General features: G+C 47.2%; 1 protein-coding gene across 1 annotated transcript in view; it reads left to right on the forward strand.

The window, feature by feature from the left end:
* The window catches only part of dock3 (dedicator of cytokinesis 3), a gene marked incomplete at both ends in the record, with an annotated part of 136,964 nt that overhangs the window by 94,601 nt on the left and 22,363 nt on the right, over positions 1-20,000 (forward strand). The window contains 16 exons of the mRNA XM_084445786.1: positions 875-956; positions 3,301-3,471; positions 5,544-5,736; positions 6,709-6,836; positions 7,154-7,300; positions 8,257-8,355; positions 9,848-9,942; positions 12,226-12,301; positions 14,865-14,965; positions 15,715-15,773; positions 16,210-16,358; positions 16,738-16,823; positions 17,028-17,054; positions 17,736-17,831; positions 19,806-19,866; positions 19,996-20,000. The exon at positions 19,996-20,000 is cut by the window's right edge and continues 89 nt beyond it. Of these exons, the coding sequence (XP_084301912.1) occupies positions 875-956; positions 3,301-3,471; positions 5,544-5,736; positions 6,709-6,836; positions 7,154-7,300; positions 8,257-8,355; positions 9,848-9,942; positions 12,226-12,301; positions 14,865-14,965; positions 15,715-15,773; positions 16,210-16,358; positions 16,738-16,823; positions 17,028-17,054; positions 17,736-17,831; positions 19,806-19,866; positions 19,996-20,000 (1,575 nt within the window). The remainder of the gene's footprint in view (positions 1-874; positions 957-3,300; positions 3,472-5,543; positions 5,737-6,708; positions 6,837-7,153; positions 7,301-8,256; positions 8,356-9,847; positions 9,943-12,225; positions 12,302-14,864; positions 14,966-15,714; positions 15,774-16,209; positions 16,359-16,737; positions 16,824-17,027; positions 17,055-17,735; positions 17,832-19,805; positions 19,867-19,995) is intronic.

The following is a 20,000-nucleotide window of genomic DNA, read 5'->3' on the forward strand; positions in this document are numbered from 1 at the left end:
GATTAGACCTCCTCAGAACTCTTATAGAGGATGAGACCTCCTCAGAACTCTTATAGAGGATGAGACCTCCTCAGAACTCTTATAGAGGATGAGACCTCCTCAGAACTCTTATAGAGGATGAGACCTCCTCAGAACTCTTATAGAGGATGAGACCTCCTCAGAACTCTTATAGAGGATGAGACCTCCTCAGAACTCTTATAGAGGATGAGACCTCCTCAGAACTCTTATAGAGGATTAGACCTCCTCAGAACTCTTATAGAGGATGAGACCTCCTCAGAACTCTTATAGAGGATGAGACCTCCTCAGAACTCTTATAGAGGATGAGACCTCCTCAGAACTCTTATAGAGGATTAGACCTCCTCAGAACTCTTATAGAGGATGAGACCTGCTCAGAACTCTTCTAGAGACTCTTTTATCGACACCCTAAATTTTTAATGAAATGTTCCTTTGTTGGCCTCTCTGTCTACAGTGTCTGTCTGTATCCAACAACATGTGTAAGACAATCATATCGGGATGGGGAGGGTCTTTAGAATGGTAGGAATGGAACTGAGGAGTGCGCATCACCACTGTTGTACTATGTGCATAACTTCAATAACAAATTATAAATAAATAACAATACTCCAGCTGCTTTCAGACACACGTAGCAGTTTACCTTTTCACAAGTAACTGCAGTCATTTGCATAAAGGGCACATGGACAGGATCATCAGTACTGACTGGTACTGTGTGTGTGTGTGTGTGTGTGTGTGTGTGTGTGTGCGTGCCTGCGTGCGTGTCTGTCTGTGTGTGTGTGTGTGTGTGTGTGCATGTGTGTGTGCGTGCCTGTGTGTGTGTGTGTCTGTCTGTCTGTGTGTGTGTGTGTGTGTGTGTGGACAGGGAGCTTATTCGCTGTCTGAAGTGGTACATGGACCGCTCAGCTGAGGTGGTTCGACAAGACCACATCCAGGAGGCCATGAGGGTAAGAACACAGACTAACTCACAGATGAGGGTAAGAACACACACTAACTAACAGATGAGGGTAAGAACACACACACTAACTCACAGATGAGGGTAAGAACACACACTAACTCACAGATGAGGGTTAGAACACACACTAACTCACAGATGAGGGTAAGAACATACACTAACTCACAGATGAGGGTTAGAACACACACTAACTCACAGATGAGGGTAAGAACACACACTAACTCACAGATGAGGGTTAGAACACACACTAACTCACAGATGAGGGTTAGAACACACACTAACTCACAGATGAGGGTTAGAACACACACTAACTCACAGATGAGGGTAAGAACACACACTAACTCACAGATGAGGGTTAGAACACACACACTAACTCACAGATGAGGGTAAGAACACACACTAACTCACAGATGAGGGTAAGAACACACACTAACTCACAGATGAGGGTTAGAACACACACTAACTCACAGATGAGGGTTAGAACACACACTAACTCACAGATGAGGGTTAGAACACACACTAACTCACAGATGAGGGTTAGAACACACACACTAACTCACAGATGAGGGTAAGAACACAGACTAACTCACAGATGAGGGTTAGAACACACACACTAACTCACAGATAAGGGTAAGAACTTAAACTCTACAGTCACGGAGAAGAATCCACATCAACATCAATATTGGATCAGTGCTGCTGGTCTGTAGTCCTTTCATTTCCTCTCTACTCCATCCTGCCGGTTGGTCTGTTTGGAACCAGTATTCGACTCACCACCCCCATCTCTCTCATGTGGTTCTTCTGCAACTTGTCCTCCATCTTCCTTCTGTACTTGTTCTTCCCCTCCCCGATGCTGTCCTGCAGCGCCCCCTGCTGTCTGCACACCCTTCAGTTCCTCCTTGTCCTCCCACTTCCTCCTTGTCCTCCCAGTTCCTCCTTGTCCTCCCACTTCCTCCTTGTCCTCCCAGTTCCTCCTTGTCCTCCCAGTTCCTCCTTGTCCTCCCAGTTCCTCCTTGTCCTCCCACTTCCTCCTTGTCCTCCCAGTTCCTCCTTGTCCTCCCAGTTCCTCCTTGTCCTCCCACTTCCTCCTTGTCCTCCCAGTTCCTCCTTGTCCTCCCAGTTCCTCCTTGTCCTCCCACTTCCTCCTTGTCCTCCCACTTCCTCCTTGTCCTCCCAGTTCCTCCTTGTCCTCCCACTTCCTCCTTGTCCTCCCACTTCCTCCTTGTCCTCCGCCTTAAAAGCCTCTTCTTTGTCGTTCAGTCGGCCCTTTAGGTCCCTGGTGATCCAGGGTTTGTTGTTGGGTAAACAGCGCCCCCTGCTGGTGGGTATGGAATGATCCAGTCTATAACGCAGTGGTCTAGCCCCTGTTCTCCTTCCTTATGAGGGTGTTACTGGTCTCAGGCAAGGCCAAGGTCTCTGAACTGTGTCATAACTGTTAGTTTTGATAAGAAAGACAGACGAGATGAGTTAGTGTACCATCAGCTCTGGCACAATATTTATTCTGATTATCTGATTTATTCTGGTTATGTAATGTTATAATATGTGTTTAACTAATTTGTTTCATTTTGTTTTTGTATCAAAAACAACTTAATTGTGTACACTGTGCACCTCATTAAACTGTTTAAAAAAGGTTTAAAATGCTATTTTCCCTTGTCCAGACTAGTACAGTACAGTGTAAAACATAATTCAGACACCCTAGTATGGAAGCACTGTGCACTGGACAGAAGAGCAACTCAGGCAGTAAATTGACTGAAATATGAATGAGTTTGAATGTATTTCTACCTGCAGTCGCATGTTAAAGGCCTGTGTGAATAATAGATTGAACACACTTATTTTAAAGATGGCTGCTGGAGGCCTTGTTCCTTTCTTGAAGAGCTTGTCCATGACTCTCATCCTGGTCCTCCCCCATCCCCTACCTCCTCCCATCCTCTCATTCTATACCTCCTCTCATCCTCTCATTCTATACCTCCTCTCATCCTCTCATCCCCTACCTCCTCCCATCCTGGTCCTCCACCATCCCCTACCTCCTCTCATCCTCTCATTCTATACCTCCTCTCATCCTCTCATTCTATACCTCCTCTCATCGTCTTGTTCTATACCTCCTCTCATCCCCTACTCCCCCCATCCTCTCATTCTATACCTCCTCTCATCCCCTACTCCTCTCATCCTCTACCTCATTATATTCACGTGTGGTTAAATATTGATGTCTTCTGTTCTTGGCTGGATCCCTAACTCCATGGGTGTCTTTGTATCCCTCCCTACACACACACACACACACACGCGCACACACACACACACACACACACACACACACACACACACACACACACTTCACGCAGGCTCTGGAGTACCTGTTCAAGTTCATCGTCCAGTCCCGTCTGCTGTACTCGCGGGCGAGCGGCGGTCTGGAGGAGGCGGTGTTCAGAGCCAGTGTTCAGGAGCTGTTCCAGTCCCTCCGCTTTGTGCTCAGCCTGGACAGCCCCAGCGCCGACACCCTCGCCTTCACACAGGTCAGACGCCCAGTATACTGGACTAGGACAGGATAGGACACTATAGTACAGGTCAGCCTGGACAGCCCCAGCGCCAACACCCTCGCCTTCACACAGGTCAGACGCCCAGTATACTGGACTAGGACAGGATAGGACACTATAGTACAGGTCAGCCTGGACAGCCCCAGCGCCGACACCCTCGCCTTCACACAGGTCAGCCTGGTCAGCCCCACACCCTCGCCTTCACACAGGTCAGACGCCCAGTATACTGGACAGGATAGGACACTATAGTACAGGACTAGGACAGGATAGGACACTATAGTATAGGTCAACCTGGACAGCCCCAGCGCCGACACCCTCGCCTTCACACAGGTCAGACGCCCAGTATACTGGACTAGGACAGGATAGGACACTATAGTACAGGAATAGGACAGGATAGGGCACTATATTACAGTACAGTATAGTATAGTATAGTATATTACAGTACAGTATAGTACAGTATAGTACATTATATTACAGTATAGTACAGTGTAGTACATTATATTACAGTATAGTACAGTATAGCATATAGTATAGTACAGTGTAGTACATTATATTACAGTATAGTACAGTATAGCATATAGTATAGTACAGTGTAGTACATTATATTACAGTACAGTATATTATATTATTTGCAATACAGTAGTGCAGTATATTATAGTATGTTATATTACAGTATAGTACAGTATATTACAGTACCGTATACAGTATAGTATAGAATAGTATACAGTATAGTATAGAATAGTAAATAGTATAGTATACAGAATAGTATAGAATAGTATATAGTATAGTATAGTATAGAATAGTATAGTATATAGTATAGTATAGAACAGTATATAGTATAGTATAGAATAGTATATAGTATAGTATAGAATAGTATATACAGTAGTATAGTATAGAATAGTATATAGTATAGTATTGTAGTAGCTTAGGTTACTACTAGTTTAGAGGCTTAGAGGCTTGGTATACCCCCTCATTCAGACAGCATGTCCCAGTCATTAATATGTCCTCCAGGGGGACAGATGTCCCAGTCATTAATATGTCCTCCAGGGGGACAAATGTCCCAGTCATTGATGTGTCCTCCAGGGGAACAGATGTCCCAGTCATTGATGTGTCCTCCAGGGGGATAGATGTCCCAGTCATTAATATGTCCTCCAGGGGGACAAATGTCCCAGTCATTGATGTGTCCTCCAGGGGGACAGATGTCCCAGTCATCGATGTGTCCTCCAGGGGGACAGATGTCCCAGCTGCGTGGACCTCCTCTCCTCTCTCCCATCAGTGTCACGTCTCTCTCTGTCTGTGAAGCTGCTTTAGTTCAGAGGATTTACTGTTGCTTTATTTCCCCCTCTCCCTGGCTTGGCCTTTAACTACCCCTGCCCCCCCTGCCCCCCCAGCCCCCCCAGGGCCCCCAGGGCCCCCAGCCCAGCCCAGGACAGCCTGGTGGCTCCGTCAGCTGTTCTCAGGCTCCCCGGCCCTCTCCTCTCTCCGTAAGTAGCTGTCACCCAACCAGCCTGACCCCCCAACTAGGGGCCCGCCATCTGTAACACCACACAGATGCATCACCTGCTAAACAGTCCCACCCCCACCCCACCACACAGCCACTGTGACCCCACCCCCCCTCCACCGGACTGTATACAGCTCCACTACCCACCTCCATACTGCACGTCTCAACCTACCCACCTGCCCCTCAACCAACCAATGAAGGAGCCGTCTTCCCAGCCTGTGGACCAATCCGGAGCCTCCTACTAACTTCCTATGGGTTTCTTCCTGTGCTCTGCTGTGTGTTGATCTGACTCACCTACTGATCTCTCTCGCTTCAATCCTCTCCTTTCTCTCACTGCCTCCTTTGTGTGTGTGTGTGATGCTGTGAGTTGGGACACACACACACACATACACACACACACACTTCTCCTTGAGATGTATCAAAGTGGTGGATGGTCTGGAGTCTGTGATGTTACTCCTCTTACCTCCACACACCTCCTCCTCCTCTCCTCCTCCTCCTCTCCTCCTCCTCCTATCTCACTCCTCTCGCCGTCACCTTCTCCCTCGCGCAGGCGGCTCTGCTCAACTCCTTCCCCGCCATCTTTGACGAGCTGCTGCAGATGTTCCCGGTGCAGGAGGTGGCGGAGCTAGTCCGTGGCACGCTGGGGAGCCTGCCCAGCACTGTGCACCTGGGACAGGCCATGGACGTGGTCAAGCTCCAGGCCATCGCTCGCACGGTGGACAGCCGGCTCTTCTCCTTCCCCGGTACGGTTCAGACGCCGGGGGTTAGGCTGGGGGTTAGGCTGGGGTTAGGCTTGGGGGTTAGGCCGGGGGTTAGGCTGGGGGTTAGGCCTGGGGTTAGGCTGGGGGTTAGGCCTGGGGTTAGGCCTGGGGGGTTAGGCCTGGGGTTAGGCCTGGGGTTAGGCCTGGGGGTTAGGCTTGGGGGTTAGGCCTGGGGGTTAGGCTTGGGGGTTAGGCCGGGGGTTAGGCTGGGGGTTAGGCCTGGGGGTTAGGCTTGGGGGTTAGGCTGGGGGTTAGGCTGGGGGTTAGGCCTGGGGTTAGGCTGGGGGTTAGGCCTGGGGTTAGGCCTGGGGGGTCTTCCACAAAGTTCACTAACCCTGAGGAAACTGGGTTTTTCATTCCAGAAAGAGACTTAAGTGTAACTCTGGGTCAGTTCTGATGGTCATTTACTCTGTGAACCTAAGCTGCTCGCTAGCAGGTTTTACAGACCCAGTAGTGAAATACAGAACTACTAACTAAAACCCAGAGTTTCCCATGGGTTGCCATGGTGAATCATGGTACCAGAGCTCTACTGAGGAGAGCGTGTTTTAGTCCTCACACACGCAAGCTGGACCTCCTCAGGGCTGATTGAGCTAACTCGGATCAACCGGGTGTGTGTGTGTACTGTATGTATATGTGTGTGTGTGTGTGTGTGTGTGTGTGTGATTGTGTGTGTGTGTGTGTGTGTATATGTGTGTGTGTGTGATTGTGTGTGTGTATATGTGTGTGTGTGTGTGTGTGTGTGTGTGTATGTATATGTGTGTGTGTGTGTGTGTGATTGTGTGTGTGTGTGTGTGTGTGATTGTGTGTGTGTGTGTGTGTGTGTGTATATGTGTGTGTGTGTGTGTGATTGTGTGTGTGTGAGTGTATATGTGTGTGTGTGTGTGTGTATATGTGTGTGTGTGTGTATATGTGTGTGTGTGTGTGTGTGTGTGTGTGTGTGTGTGTGTGTCTCAGAGGCTCGTAGGATCCTGCTCCCAGTCGTCCTCCATCACATCCAGCTCCACCTGAGGCAGCAGAAGGAGCTGCTCATCTGCTCTGGGATCCTCAGCAGCGTCTTCTCCATCATCAAGACCGGCTCCCTGGTAGCGCACACACACACACACACACACACACACACACACACACACACACACACACACACACACACACACACACACACGCATAAAGGCTGTGGAAATACCTGATCTGATAGTCTACTCATAGCCATCTCTCCGGCCTTCGTCTGTTTCTCTCTCTCTCCTTCTCTCTCTCCTTCTCTCTCTCTCTCTCTCTCCTTCTCTCTCTCTCTCTCTCTCTCCTTCTCTCTCTCTCCTTCTCTCTCTCTCTCTCTCTCCTTCTCTCTCCCTCTCTCCCTCTCTCCTTATCTCTCTCTCTCTCTCCCTCTCTCTCCCTGTCTCAGTCCTCGTCGGTGCAGGAGGAGGTGGAGATGATGGTGGAGAGTCTTCTGGACGTCCTGTTGCAGACCCTGCTGGCCATCATGAGCAAGGCCCAGTCTCAGGAGGCGGTAAGGGGCCAGCGCTGCCCACAGTGCACAGCTGAGATCACCGTTAGTAACTAACAATCTGACTTCTACCCCTTCTACCCTTTCACCTCCCTCCATCTACCCCCTTTCACCTCCCTCCATCTACCCCTTTCACCTCCCTCCACCCACCCCCTCCGTCTCCTGCCCATCCCCACCCCACCGCCCCCCTAACCCCATCCCCACCCCTCCGCCCCCCTAACCTCATCTCCACCCCTCCACCCCCCTAACCCCATCCCCTCCGCCCCCCTAACCTCATCCCCACCCCTCCGCCCCCCTAATCTCATCCCCACCCCTCCGCCCCTCCCTCTATCCTGGCATGCTCATCCTCTCATCCGTCCATCTGTGGTCTGTGCTCGTCCATCTGTGGTCTGTGCTCTAGTTTTCATCTGTGGTCTGTGCTCTAGTTTTCAGGTTGAATCATGTATAAGGGTTTGTCTTTAGATCAAAACTCTGTCACAGGTGTGAGTATGAGATCCAAATAAGCTTTTTGGGGTAATGTAAAAGCTGGTTCAATAATCTCTCAAAGTATTAGATGATGGTGTATCGACTAAAGTGTGCTGAGTCGTGTGTGTGAGGCTAGCTGAGTCGTGTGTGTGAGGCTAGCTGAGTCGTGTGTGTGAGGCTAGCTGACTCGTGTGTGTGAGGCTAGCTGAGTCGTGTGTGTGAGGCTAGCTGACTCGTGTGTGTGAGGCTAGCTGAGTCGTGTGTGTCAGGCTAGCTGACTCGTGTGTGTGTGTGAGGCTAGCTGACTCTTGTGTGTGAGGCTAGCTGAGTCGGGTGTGTCAGGCTAGCTGAGTCGTGTCTGTGAGGCTAGCTGTCCATCCGCATGCTGCGTCAACATCAACCTTCTCCAACCATCTCTCCCTCCATCTTTGTTTTCCCAACCTCTCGTTTTTTTATGTGTTTTGATTGGTCATTGGTTGGTCCCCAGAACCATTTGATTGGCTGACATGTCTGTGGCTCTGGGTTGTCATTGGCAGGGAGAGTATGTGTCCTGCCTCCTGTCCCTCCTCCGCCAGATGACACACATCCACTTCCAGCACCTCCTGGACAACTTCCAGAGCAAAGAGGAGCTCAAGGTCTCTCTCTCTCTCTCACACGCACACACACACACACATGCACGCACCTGCTGATATTTAACTTTCCGGTTCCCTCTGCCACACACGATCTGCGGGCTAAAACATGCACACCCTAGAGTTGGACCTGAGACCTGTCTACCCTCCCGTTTTCCCCGGGATTCTCCTGTATTTGACCCTTCTTCCCCGGGATTCTCCCGTATTTGACCCTTCTTCCCTGGGATTCTCACGTATTTGAGCTTTCTTCCCTGGGAGTCTCCTGTATTTGACCCTTCTTCCCCGGGATTCTCCCGTATTTGACCCTTCTTCCCTGGGATTCTCCCGTATTTGACCCTTCTTCCCTGGGATTCTCCCATATTTGACCCTTCTTCCATGTGAGTCTCCCGTATTTGAGCTTTCTTCCCTGGGATTCTCCCGTATTTGACCCTCCTTCCCTGGGATTCTCCCGTATTTGACCCTTCTTCCCTGGGATTCTCCCGTATTTGAGCTTTCTTCCCTGGGAGTCTTCCGTATTTGACCCTTCTTCCCTGGGATTCTCCCGTATTTGACCCTGCTTCCCTGGGAGTCTTCCGTATTTGACCCTTCTTCCCCGGGATTCTCCCGTATTTGACCCTTCTTCCCTGGGATTCTCCCGTATTTGAGCTTTCTTCCCTGGGAGTCTCCTGTATTTGACCCTTCTTCCCTGGGATTCTCCCGTATTTGAGCTTTCTTCCCTGGGATTCTCCCGTATTTGACCCTGCTTCCCTGGGATTCTCCCGTATTTGAGCTTTCTTCCCCGGGATTCTCCCGTATTTGACCCTTCTTCCCCGGGATTCTCCCGTATTTGAGCTTTCTTCCCTGGGAGTCTCCCATATTTGAGCTTTCTTCCCTGGGATTCTCCCGTATTTGACCCTTCTTCCCTGGGATTCTCCCGTATTTGACCCTGCTTCCCCGGGATTCTCCCGTATTTGACCCTTCTTCCCTGGGATTCTCCCATATTTGAGCTTTCTTCCCTGGGAGTCTCCCGTATTTGACCCTTCTTCCCTGGGATTCTCCCGTATTTGAGCTTTCTTCCCTGGGATTCTCCCGTATTTGACCCTTCTTCCCTGGGAGTCTCCCGTATTTGACCCTTCTTCCCTGGGAGTCTCCCGTATTTGAGCTTTCTTCCCTGGGATTCTCCCGTATTTGACCCTGCTTCCCTGGGATTCTCCCGTATTTGACCCTTCTTCCCTGGGATTCTCCCGTATTTGAGCTTTCTTCCCTGGGAGTCTCCCGTATTTGACCCTTCTTCCCTGGGAGTCTCCCGTATTTGACCCTTCTTCCCTGGGAGTCTCCCGTATTTGAGCTTTCTTCCCTGGGAGTCTCCCGTATTTGACACTTCTGAAAACCTCATGTTGCTGTTTGTTTGTTTTTTATAACCGAGAGGAACATAAAGCAGTGCCTCTTCTCACTGTTGATTGAGTACTACCTTCTCCTCTCCGAAATAACAAGGCACAATGCCCCCTCTCTCCTCCAGGAGTTCCTGTTGAAGATCCTGTGTGTGTTCAGGAACCTGATGAAGCTCAGCATCTTCCCCCGGGACTGGAACGTCATGAGACTGCTCACCAGCAAGTATGGCACCTGATTCTATACTGCTTCACTCTATTCTCCTCTCACCTGACTCTATTCTGCTTCACTCTATTCTACTCTCACCTTATTATATTCTACTTCACTCTATTCTACTCTTGACTGTGTGCGATCTGATGGACTGTTGAGCAGAATACATATTTCAAATTAAAGCTGCTACGCAGCGATGAGGCGGGGCCAGGCAATTTCAGGCAAGTTTAGGAGCAATAAGCGAGAGAATATGAAGACAACAAGAAAGTTGACATTCCAATGTTCATTTTGCATCAGTTCAGGATTGAACTTGTAACCTCTGACACCAAGCAACATCCTCTATCTCACTGAGCTAATTAGCAACAACTGACGTTTGGCTTCACAAATTGACTAAGCCAGTCACCAGGGTGTATGATAATAGGTTATAATCTGTTTCATCATAAAACACTTAAGGTGTGGTATATGTAAAAGCACATGAAAATATGTTTGTTGATTAAAGTATACACACTGAAACAAAGGATATAACAATAGAAGTTGCATCATATAATGATGGTATGCCCTTCAAAATGTGGATGAGTGGCTGAAGTGATCAGAGTCTAATATTATACAACAAAGGAAAGAGAAAGCTGTTGACAGTACTGTGTATTGTAAAACATTTTGATGCATTGTAAGCTCAATTTTAATTAATGACAATCTGGTCAATGAGTTTGTGAATGACAGTCTGAAGATCCAGTGTAGCACGTTTGGTGTTAATTGATTGAGAAATATGAGATGAGATATGTTCATTTTTACAGGTTTTGTTTGCTTTTCTTCATAATTTAACATTAACTTCAGCAGCAGTGTGCTCAGTCAGTGGCCAATCAATGAATTTAGTCATTGTAATCCTCGGCGGGGGCTGGGTAAGGTTGCCAACAGCGATGTCTGGATGATTGGTGGAGCTTGCGTTGGATTGTGGGTAATGTAGTTTTCTCAGTATGAAGTGTTGGTTTCAGAGGACAGAATTAAACATTTTTAAAAATTCAATTTTTGAGATAAAATTCTGAAATAAATCACACTACATCTCCCCTTTCATGACAATTTTGCCCTAATTTTTCATGAACATTGGACATTTATTGAGCGAGAATTTGTAGTAAATGTACAGTATTGCTAATAGTAAAACATTTTGATGCATCATGCACTCAGTTTTTGATATTTCAAAAATCTGTCAGGATCGTTTGGTGTGGGCTGTCTGATGATGCAGTGTGTGCATTTTGGTTGCAATTGGGGAAAAAAGTGGGAGGAGTTAGGTTTAGATATGTTCTTTTCTATTGACCGTTTGAGGGTATAATTCAGAATACTGTAAAAAAAATCATTTTTTGACACAAAATTCTGAATAAAATCACACTACATCTTGGATATGTTGCCGATATTGTCACTTTTTATGAGGATGATCAGACATTGATTTGGCAAGAATTCGTAGGAACTGTATACAGAACTGTTAACAGTAAAACATTTTGATGCGCTGTGGGCTCAATTTTTCATATTTCAAAAATCTGTGAGGATCCTTTGGTAAGGACAGTCTGAAGATACAGTATATCAATTTTGGTGTCAATTGAACAAAAAATGTGGGAGGAGATAGGTTTGATAGGTTTTACAGTTTATGAAAAAATCTGAGTGATGGACTTCAAAATTCCTGCAAGATCAGAGTGTATGAAAGTTTTGTCTCACTTGGGACTACTTTCACGTGGTAATTTTACAGTGATAGCACCTATGGCTGATTTGTTATGATTTTTTAAAGTTTTAAACTTTAGACTGTTGCTGTAGCGCCACCTTCAGGTTTATTGACCTACAATGCAGGTTGAGGACTTTGGGTATAGTACTGGAGCTATGTGCAAATTTTGGCGATTTTTTGTCCACGAGAAGTTAGACTTCAGTGGAAGATGGAGAATAATAATAATATAGGCAAATACAATAGGCAGCTACGCTGCCTGGCCCCTAATGACAGTGAAGTTACATTGCTTTATTACTTGCAGATATTGCGGGGATGGGCATTTTTTTTCACACCATAGCTCAAAAAGAATGTTCCAGAATGAATTGAGTGGATTCACGTAGAGCTCCAACACTCAAAAGCTTCAATCCATGTCATCCGATCCCAAAAACCGGTCCAATGTTGTCTCCATGTTGGGCACCACGACCGAAAGCTAATTCCTAGTATGTTGTCAAACTGCATGGCAATAAAACAAATTGTGATTCTGATGTTCTGTTTTTGTGTGTGTGTGTTGTGCACGTGTGTGTGTGTGTGTGTGTGTGTCCCTCCAGCATCATCGTGACGACGGCCCAGTATCTCTCCCCTGCTCTGCATAAGAACTTCACAGAGGCCGACTTTGATTTCAAGGTGCGTGACTTTGACAGACGTCGACACACGGGTAGCGTGCAGCTGTAGCTTGCGCTGCAAACACACACACACACACACACACACACACAGATACATACACACACACACACACACGCCCCAGGCAGGCAGACAGATGGCTGGTCAGAGAGATTGGCCTGTGAAGGTAAATTACATAAATAATAAATCGGAGAGGCCTCATATCTCTACAACACAGGAAGAGAAACAATGACAGTCCACACGTCACACTACCTTACTGACATGGCACCATTACTACCTTACTACACCATTACTACCTTACTACACCATTGCTACCTTACTACACCATTACTACCTTACTACACCATTACTACCTTACTACACCATTACTGCCTTACTGACATGACACCATTACTACCTTACTGATTTACCATTACTACCTTACTACACCATTACTACCTTACTGACATGACACCATTACTACCTTAATGATTTACCATTACTACCTTACTACACCATTACTACCTTACTGACATGACACCATTACTACCTTACTGATTTACCATTACTACCTTACTACACCATTACTACCTTACTGACATGACACCATTACTACCTTACTACACCATTACTACCTTACTGTCATGAGACCATTACTACCTTACTACACCATTACTACCTTACTACACCATTACTACCTTACTGACATGACACCATTACTACCTTACTGACATGACACCATGACTACCTTACTGACATGACACCATTACTACCTTACTGATTTACCATTACTACCTTACTACACCGTTACTACCTTACTGACATGACACCATTACTACCTTACTACACCATTACTACCTTACTACACCATTACTACCTTACTACACCATTACTACCTTACTGACATGACACCATTACTACCTTACTGACGTGACATCATTACTAACTTACTACACCATTACTACCTTACTACACCATTACTAACTTACTGACATGATACACCATTACTACCTTACTGACATGACACCATTACTACCTTACTACACCATTACTACCTTACTGTATTGAGACCATTACTACCTTACTACACCATTACTACCTTACTGACATGACACCATTACTACCTTACTGACATGGCACCATTACTACCTTACTGACATGACACCATTACTACCTTACTGATTTACCATTACTACCTTACTACACCATTACTACCTTACTGATTTACCATTACTACCTTACTACACCATTACTACCTTACTGACATGACACCATTACTACCTTACTACACCATTACTACCTTACTGTCATGAGACCATTACTACCTTACTACACCATTACTACCTTACTACACCATTACTACCTTACTGACATGATACACCATTACTACCTTACTGACATGATACACCATTACTACCTTACTGTCATGACACCATTACTACCTTACTGACATGATACACCATTACTACCTTACTGACATGACACCATTACTACCTTACTACACCATTACTACCTTACTACACCATTACTACCTTACTGACATGATACACCATTACTACCTTACTGACATGATACACCATTACTACCTTACTGTCATGACACCATTACTACCTTACTGACATGATACACCATTACTACCTTACTGACATGACACCATTACTACCTTACTACACCATTACTACCTTACTACACCATTACTACCTTACTGACATGACACCATTACTACCTTACTACACCATTACTACCTTACTGACATGATACACCATTACTACCTTACTGACATGACACCATTACTACCTTACTACACCATTACTACCTTACTGACATGACACCATTACTACCTTACTACACCATTACTACCTTACTACACCATTACTACCTTACTGACATGACACCATCACTACCTTACTGATTTACCATTACTACCTTACTACACCATTACTACCTTACTGTTTTACCATTACTACCTTACTACACCATTACTACCTTACTGTCATGAGACCATTACTACCTTACTGACATGACACCATTACTACCTTACTGATTTACCATTACTACCTTACTACACCATTACTACCTTATTGATTTACCATTACTACCTTACTACACCATTACTACCTTACTGATTTACCATTACTACCTTACTACACCATTACTACCTTACTGTCATGAGACCATTACTACCTTACTACACCATTACTACCTTACTACACCATTACTACCTTACTACACCATTACTACCTTACCGACACGATACACCATTACTACCTTACTGACATGATACACCATTACTACCTTACTGTCATAACACCATTACTACCTTACTGACATGATACACCATTACTACCTTACTGACATTACACCATTACTACCTTACTACACCATTACTACCTTACTGACATGACACCATTACTACCTTACTACACCATTACTACCTTACTGACATGACACCATTACTACCTTACTGACATGACACCATTACTACCTTACTGACATGATACACCATTACTACAGTTGGTTGAATGCCAACGTTGATTAAAATCAAGTAAGCATGAACTTGACATTTTACGTGTGTGTGTGTGTCAAGGTGTGGAACTCATACTTCAGCCTGGCAGTCCTGTACATCAACCAGCCAAGTCTGCAGTTAGAGACCCTCACTGCTGCTAAGAGGAAGAAAGTGCTGGACAAGTAAGACGTTACACAGAGTGGCTTAGACTGTAGTAGTACTTCTCCTCCTTCTTCCCCCTCATCTTCCTTCTTTCTGTCCTCCTCTTCCTTCTCTTCCACCTCTTCCTCCTCCTCCTTCTCCTCCCCCTCCTTATACCCTCCTCCTTCTCCTCCTGCTCCTCAGTTTCCTTCATTTGTATTTCTAGTGTTTCATTTCTCTTTATTTTAATCAGAGTCATATTGAAAGTGAGCTCTATGCGTACATGTAGTCATATGTTCAGGTGAGCTCTAAGCGTACATGTAGTCATATGTTCAGGTGAGCTCTATGCGTCGGCTACATGTGATGGATAAAGACAGGATCGCTGAGACAGCTTGAGCACTCTGTAGTCTGTAATCTGTAGTCTGTAGTCTGTAATCTGTAGTCTGTAGTCTGTAGTCTGTAATCTGTAATCTGTAGTCTGTAATCTATAGTCTTTAGTCTGTAATCTGTGATTTAGGGTTCCAATAAGCACCTTAAAACCTGGAAAGGCTTCTATCTTTCAAAGGGTTATTTTGCTGTTGCAAACTCCTTTTTAAGACTGTTTGTTGTGGATATCCAGAGAAATACCCACTTTCAGGACTTTTCCACTGAGCTCCTACTTCTTAATCGCCACAGATACAAAAACAGTTCAGTTGCCTTAAACGAGCTATTAGAATACCCCCAGGTGATCAGTCACCACTACACGTGTTCAGTCAGTAATGTTCAGTAATGTGTGTGCATCCTGTTGCAGGTATGGGGACATGAGAGTGATGATGGCCTATGAGCTGTTCAGCATGTGGCAGAACCTGGGTGAGAACCAGCTCTCCTCCATGCTGTCCTTCAGGCATTATGTACCGGTCTGACAGGATCTAGAACAATACTGACACCAACAGGTTATACACGGTATTGCAGTGATACAGAGACTGAGATGATGTGGATGAAAGTGCTCTCTTCACACATTGTGTTTTATTGAATAAAGGACTTCAAGATGTTACAGTGTTTTCTATATGAGATATGTGAGACATGCATGTACTGTAGGTCATGTGAGATCTATCTATCTATCTGTCTGTCTGTCTGTCTGTCTGTCTATCTGAGGCATAAAGATACATGATGGACATGTGAGATATGAAATATCTCAGACATAATATGTCCATCATGTCTCTTTATGCCTCAGATATAGAGACATGTGAGACATGTAGGACCTATATGTGTCTTCTCTAAGACTGGATGTTTTGATTGTCTGCAGGGGAAAATAAGATCCACTTCATCCCTGGTATGATTGGTCCGTTCCTGGGCGTGACCCTGGTGCCTCAAGGGGAGGTCAGGAACATCATGATCCCCATCTTCCACGACATGATGGACTGGGAGCAGCGGAAGAACGGCAGCTTCAAGCAGGTCCGGGGGACGGGGGTCCGGGGGACGGGGGGGACGGGGGTCCTGGGGACGGGGGGACGGGGGTCGGGGGTCCGGGGGTCCACTCTGTCAGAGCACTTTGCGTAAACTGCCAGATGTGTAGAGAATCAAGAAGTCTGGCCTCAGCCTCCTCAGATTCTCAAACTACACATCAGTCTCAGTCTGTTGTGTCCCTCTGCCTGCATGTTGCATTAGAACCCTGTCAGACAGAGTGTGTGCTGCAGGACATCAATACGACTGGGCTGTGAACCCTGACGGGTCCCGCCTGTTTATAAAGTGGTCCTCAGTGTACTGTTCACTATGGTGACTGTGTGTGTGTGTGCGTGTGTGTGTGTGTGTGTGCGTGTGTGTGTCCTGTCAGGTGGAGGCAGAGCTGATAGATAAGCTGGACAGTCTGGTATCTGAGGGGAAAGGAGACGAGAACTACAGAGAGCTCTTCAGCCTACTGTGAGTGAAGAGCTGGGATCTAGTTAATACTAATGCACTAACACACACACACACACACAACACACACACTGCCCAACCCTCCTCTCTCTCTCTCGCTCTCTCTCTCTCTGCAGATGAAGCATGCGGCTCTAGCTTGTCTCTGTCCTCATAATAACTCTTATAATAATGTTTGTGTCTTTGCTTTGCGTTCTGCTGCGGGATTAGAACCCAGCTCTTTGGGCCGTACCCCAGGTAAGATAACACACTCCCCCTGTCTGCCTGCTGGTACTAATGCCTGAGCCCAGCCAGTCCTGTCCTGACCCAGGTCTCTCCTCACTGGAAGCCTTTAGGCTGGGATATTTTCATGAGGTTTGTACGGTTGAGGTTGAATGGTTGAGGTTGTGGTTGAGGTTGAATGGCTGCGGTTGTAGTTGAGGTAGAAGGTTTAATGGTTGAGGTTGAATGGTTGCGGTTGTAGTTGAGGTTGTAGTTGAGGTCGTAGGTTGAAAAGTTGAGGTTGAATGGTTGAGGTTGAATGGTTGAGGTTGTGTGGTTGAGGTTGAATGGTTGAGGTTGTGTGGTTGAGGTTGAATGGTTTAGGTTGTGTGGTTGAGGTTGTGTGGTTGAGGTTGTGTGGTTGAGGTTGAATGGTTGAGGTTGTAAGGTTGAGGTTGTGTGGTTGAGGTTGTGTGGTTGAGGTTGAATGGTTGAGGTTGTGTGGTTGAGGTTGTGTGGTTGAGGTTGTGTGGTTGAGGTTGAATGGTTGAGGTTGTGTGGTTGAGGTTGAATGGTTGAGGTTGTATGGTTGAGGTTGTGTGGTTGAGGTTGTATGGTTGAGGTTGTGTGGTTGAGGTTGAATGGTTGAGGTTGTGTGGTTGATGTTGTGTTTTTGGGGCTGTAGACTGAGATTGTGTGTTCTTGTGTGTCTCTCAGCCTTCTGGAGAAGATTGAACAGGAGACATGGAGGGAGACGGGCACCTCCTTTGTTACCTCGGTTACCAGGCTGATGGAGCGCCTGCTGGACTACAGGTAGGAGCAGAAGGACAGGACCGCTGAACTACAGGTACAGGGTCAGGGTTAGGGTTAGTGGAACAGAGGGTCAGGGTTAGTGGAACAGAGGGTCAGGGTTAGAGGAAGAGAGGGTCAGGGTTAGAGGAACAGAGGGTCAGGGTTAGAGGAACAGACAGTCAGGGTTAGAGGAACAGAGGGTCAGGGTCAGGGTTAGAGGAACAGACGGTCAGGGTTAGTGGAACAGAGGGTCAGGGTTAGAGGAACAGAGGGTCAGGGTTAGTGGAACAGGGGGTCAGGGTTAGAGGAACAGACGGTCAGGGTTAGTGGAACAGGGGGTCAGGGTTAGAGGAACAGACGGTCAGGGTTAGTGGAACAGACGGTCAGGGTTAGTGGAACAGAGGGTCAGGGTTAGTGGAACAGAGGGTCAGGGTTAGTGGAACAGACGGTCAGGGTTAGTGGAACAGAGGGTCAGGGTTAGTGGAACAGAGGGTCAGGGTTAGAGGAACAGAGGGTCAGGGTCAGGGTTAGAGGAACAGAGGGTCAGGGTTAGAGGAACAGAGGGTCAGGGTCAGGGTTAGAGGAACAGAGGGTCAGGGTTAGAGGAACAGAGGGTTAGGGTTAGTGGAACAGAGGGCCAGGATTAGTGGAACAGGGGGTCAGGGTTAGTGGAACAGAGGGTCAGGGTTAGTGGAATAGGGGGTCAGGGTTAGTGGAACAGGGGGTCAGGGTTAGAGGAACAGGGGGTCAGGGTTAGTGGAACAGACGGTCAGGGTTAGAGGAACAGGGGGTCAGGGTTAGAGGAACAGACAGTCAGGGTTAGAGGAACAGGGGGTCAGGGTTAGAGGAACAGAGGGTCAGGGTTAGAGGAACAGACGGTCAGGGTTAGGGTTAGAGGAACAGGGGGTCAGGGTTAGGGTTAGAGGAACAGGGGGTCAGGGTTAGAGGAACAGACAGTCACGGTCAGGGTTAGAGGAACAGAGGGTCAGGGTCAGGGTTAGAGGAACAGGGGGTCAGGGTTAGAGGAACAGACAGTCACGGTCAGGGTTAGAGGAACAGAGGGTCAGGGTCAGGGTTAGAGGAACAGGGGGTCAGGGTTAGTGGAACAGAGGGTCAGGGTTAGAGGAACAGACGGTCAGGGTTAGAGGAACAGACGGTCAGGGTTAGAGGAACAGAGGGTCAGGGTTAGAGGAACAGAGGGTCAGGGTTAGAGGAACAGACAGTCAGGGTTTAGAGGAACAGGGGGTCAGGGTTAGTGGAACAGAGGGTCAGGGTTAGAGGAACAGAGGGTCAGGGTTAGTGGAACAGACGGTCAGGGTTAGAGGAACAGACGGTCAGGGTTAGTGGAACAGAGGGTCAGGGTTAGAGGAACAGAGGGTCAGGGTTAGAGGAACAGAGGGTTAGGGTTAGTGGAACAGAGGGTCAGGGTTAGAGGAACAGAGGGTTAGGGTTAGAGGAACAGAGGGTCAGGGTTAGAGGAACAGAGGGTCAGGGTTAGAGGAACAGAGGGTCAGGGTTAGAGGAACAGAGGGTTAGGGTTAGAGGAACAGAGGGTCAGGGTTAGAGGAACAGAGGGTCAGGGTTAGTGGAACAGACGGTCAGGGTTAGAGGAACAGACGGTCAGGGTTAGTGGAACAGAGGGTCAGGGTTAGAGGAACAGAGGGTCAGGGTCAGGGTTAGAGGAACAGAGGGTCAGGGTTAGAGGAACAGAGGGTCAGGGTCAGGGTTAGAGGAACAGAGGGTCAGGGTTAGAGGAACAGAGGGTTAGGGTTAGAGGAACAGGGGGTCAGGGTTAGAGGAACAGAGGGTCAGGGTTAGTGGAACAGAGGGTCAGGGTTAGTGGAACAGAGGGTCAGGGTCAGGGTCCTGATACTGGCCATGGCCAGGATGCAAGCCAGGCTCTGTTTCCAAGACCCAACTCCAGCAAAAGATGTTGGAGATTTGAAGGTCTGTCTTCTCTTTGTTCAGGGACTGGTCTGTGTTCTCTTTGTTCAGGGACTGTATGAAAGGAGACGAGACAGAGAACAAGAAGATTGGCTGCACTGTCAACCTCCTGGTGAGACAGAGATACACACCAGAGATACTCACCGCACGTCTCTCTATTCAGAGATACTCACTGCATGTCTCTCTATTCACTGCTGCTCAGTGTTGAGCCTCATATCGCATACCTGCCTAATTGTTCTAGAACTT

This window comes from Borostomias antarcticus, assembly GCF_949987555.1.
Source record: "Borostomias antarcticus genome assembly, chromosome: 11".
Lineage (NCBI taxonomy): Eukaryota > Metazoa > Chordata > Actinopteri > Stomiiformes > Stomiidae > Borostomias > Borostomias antarcticus.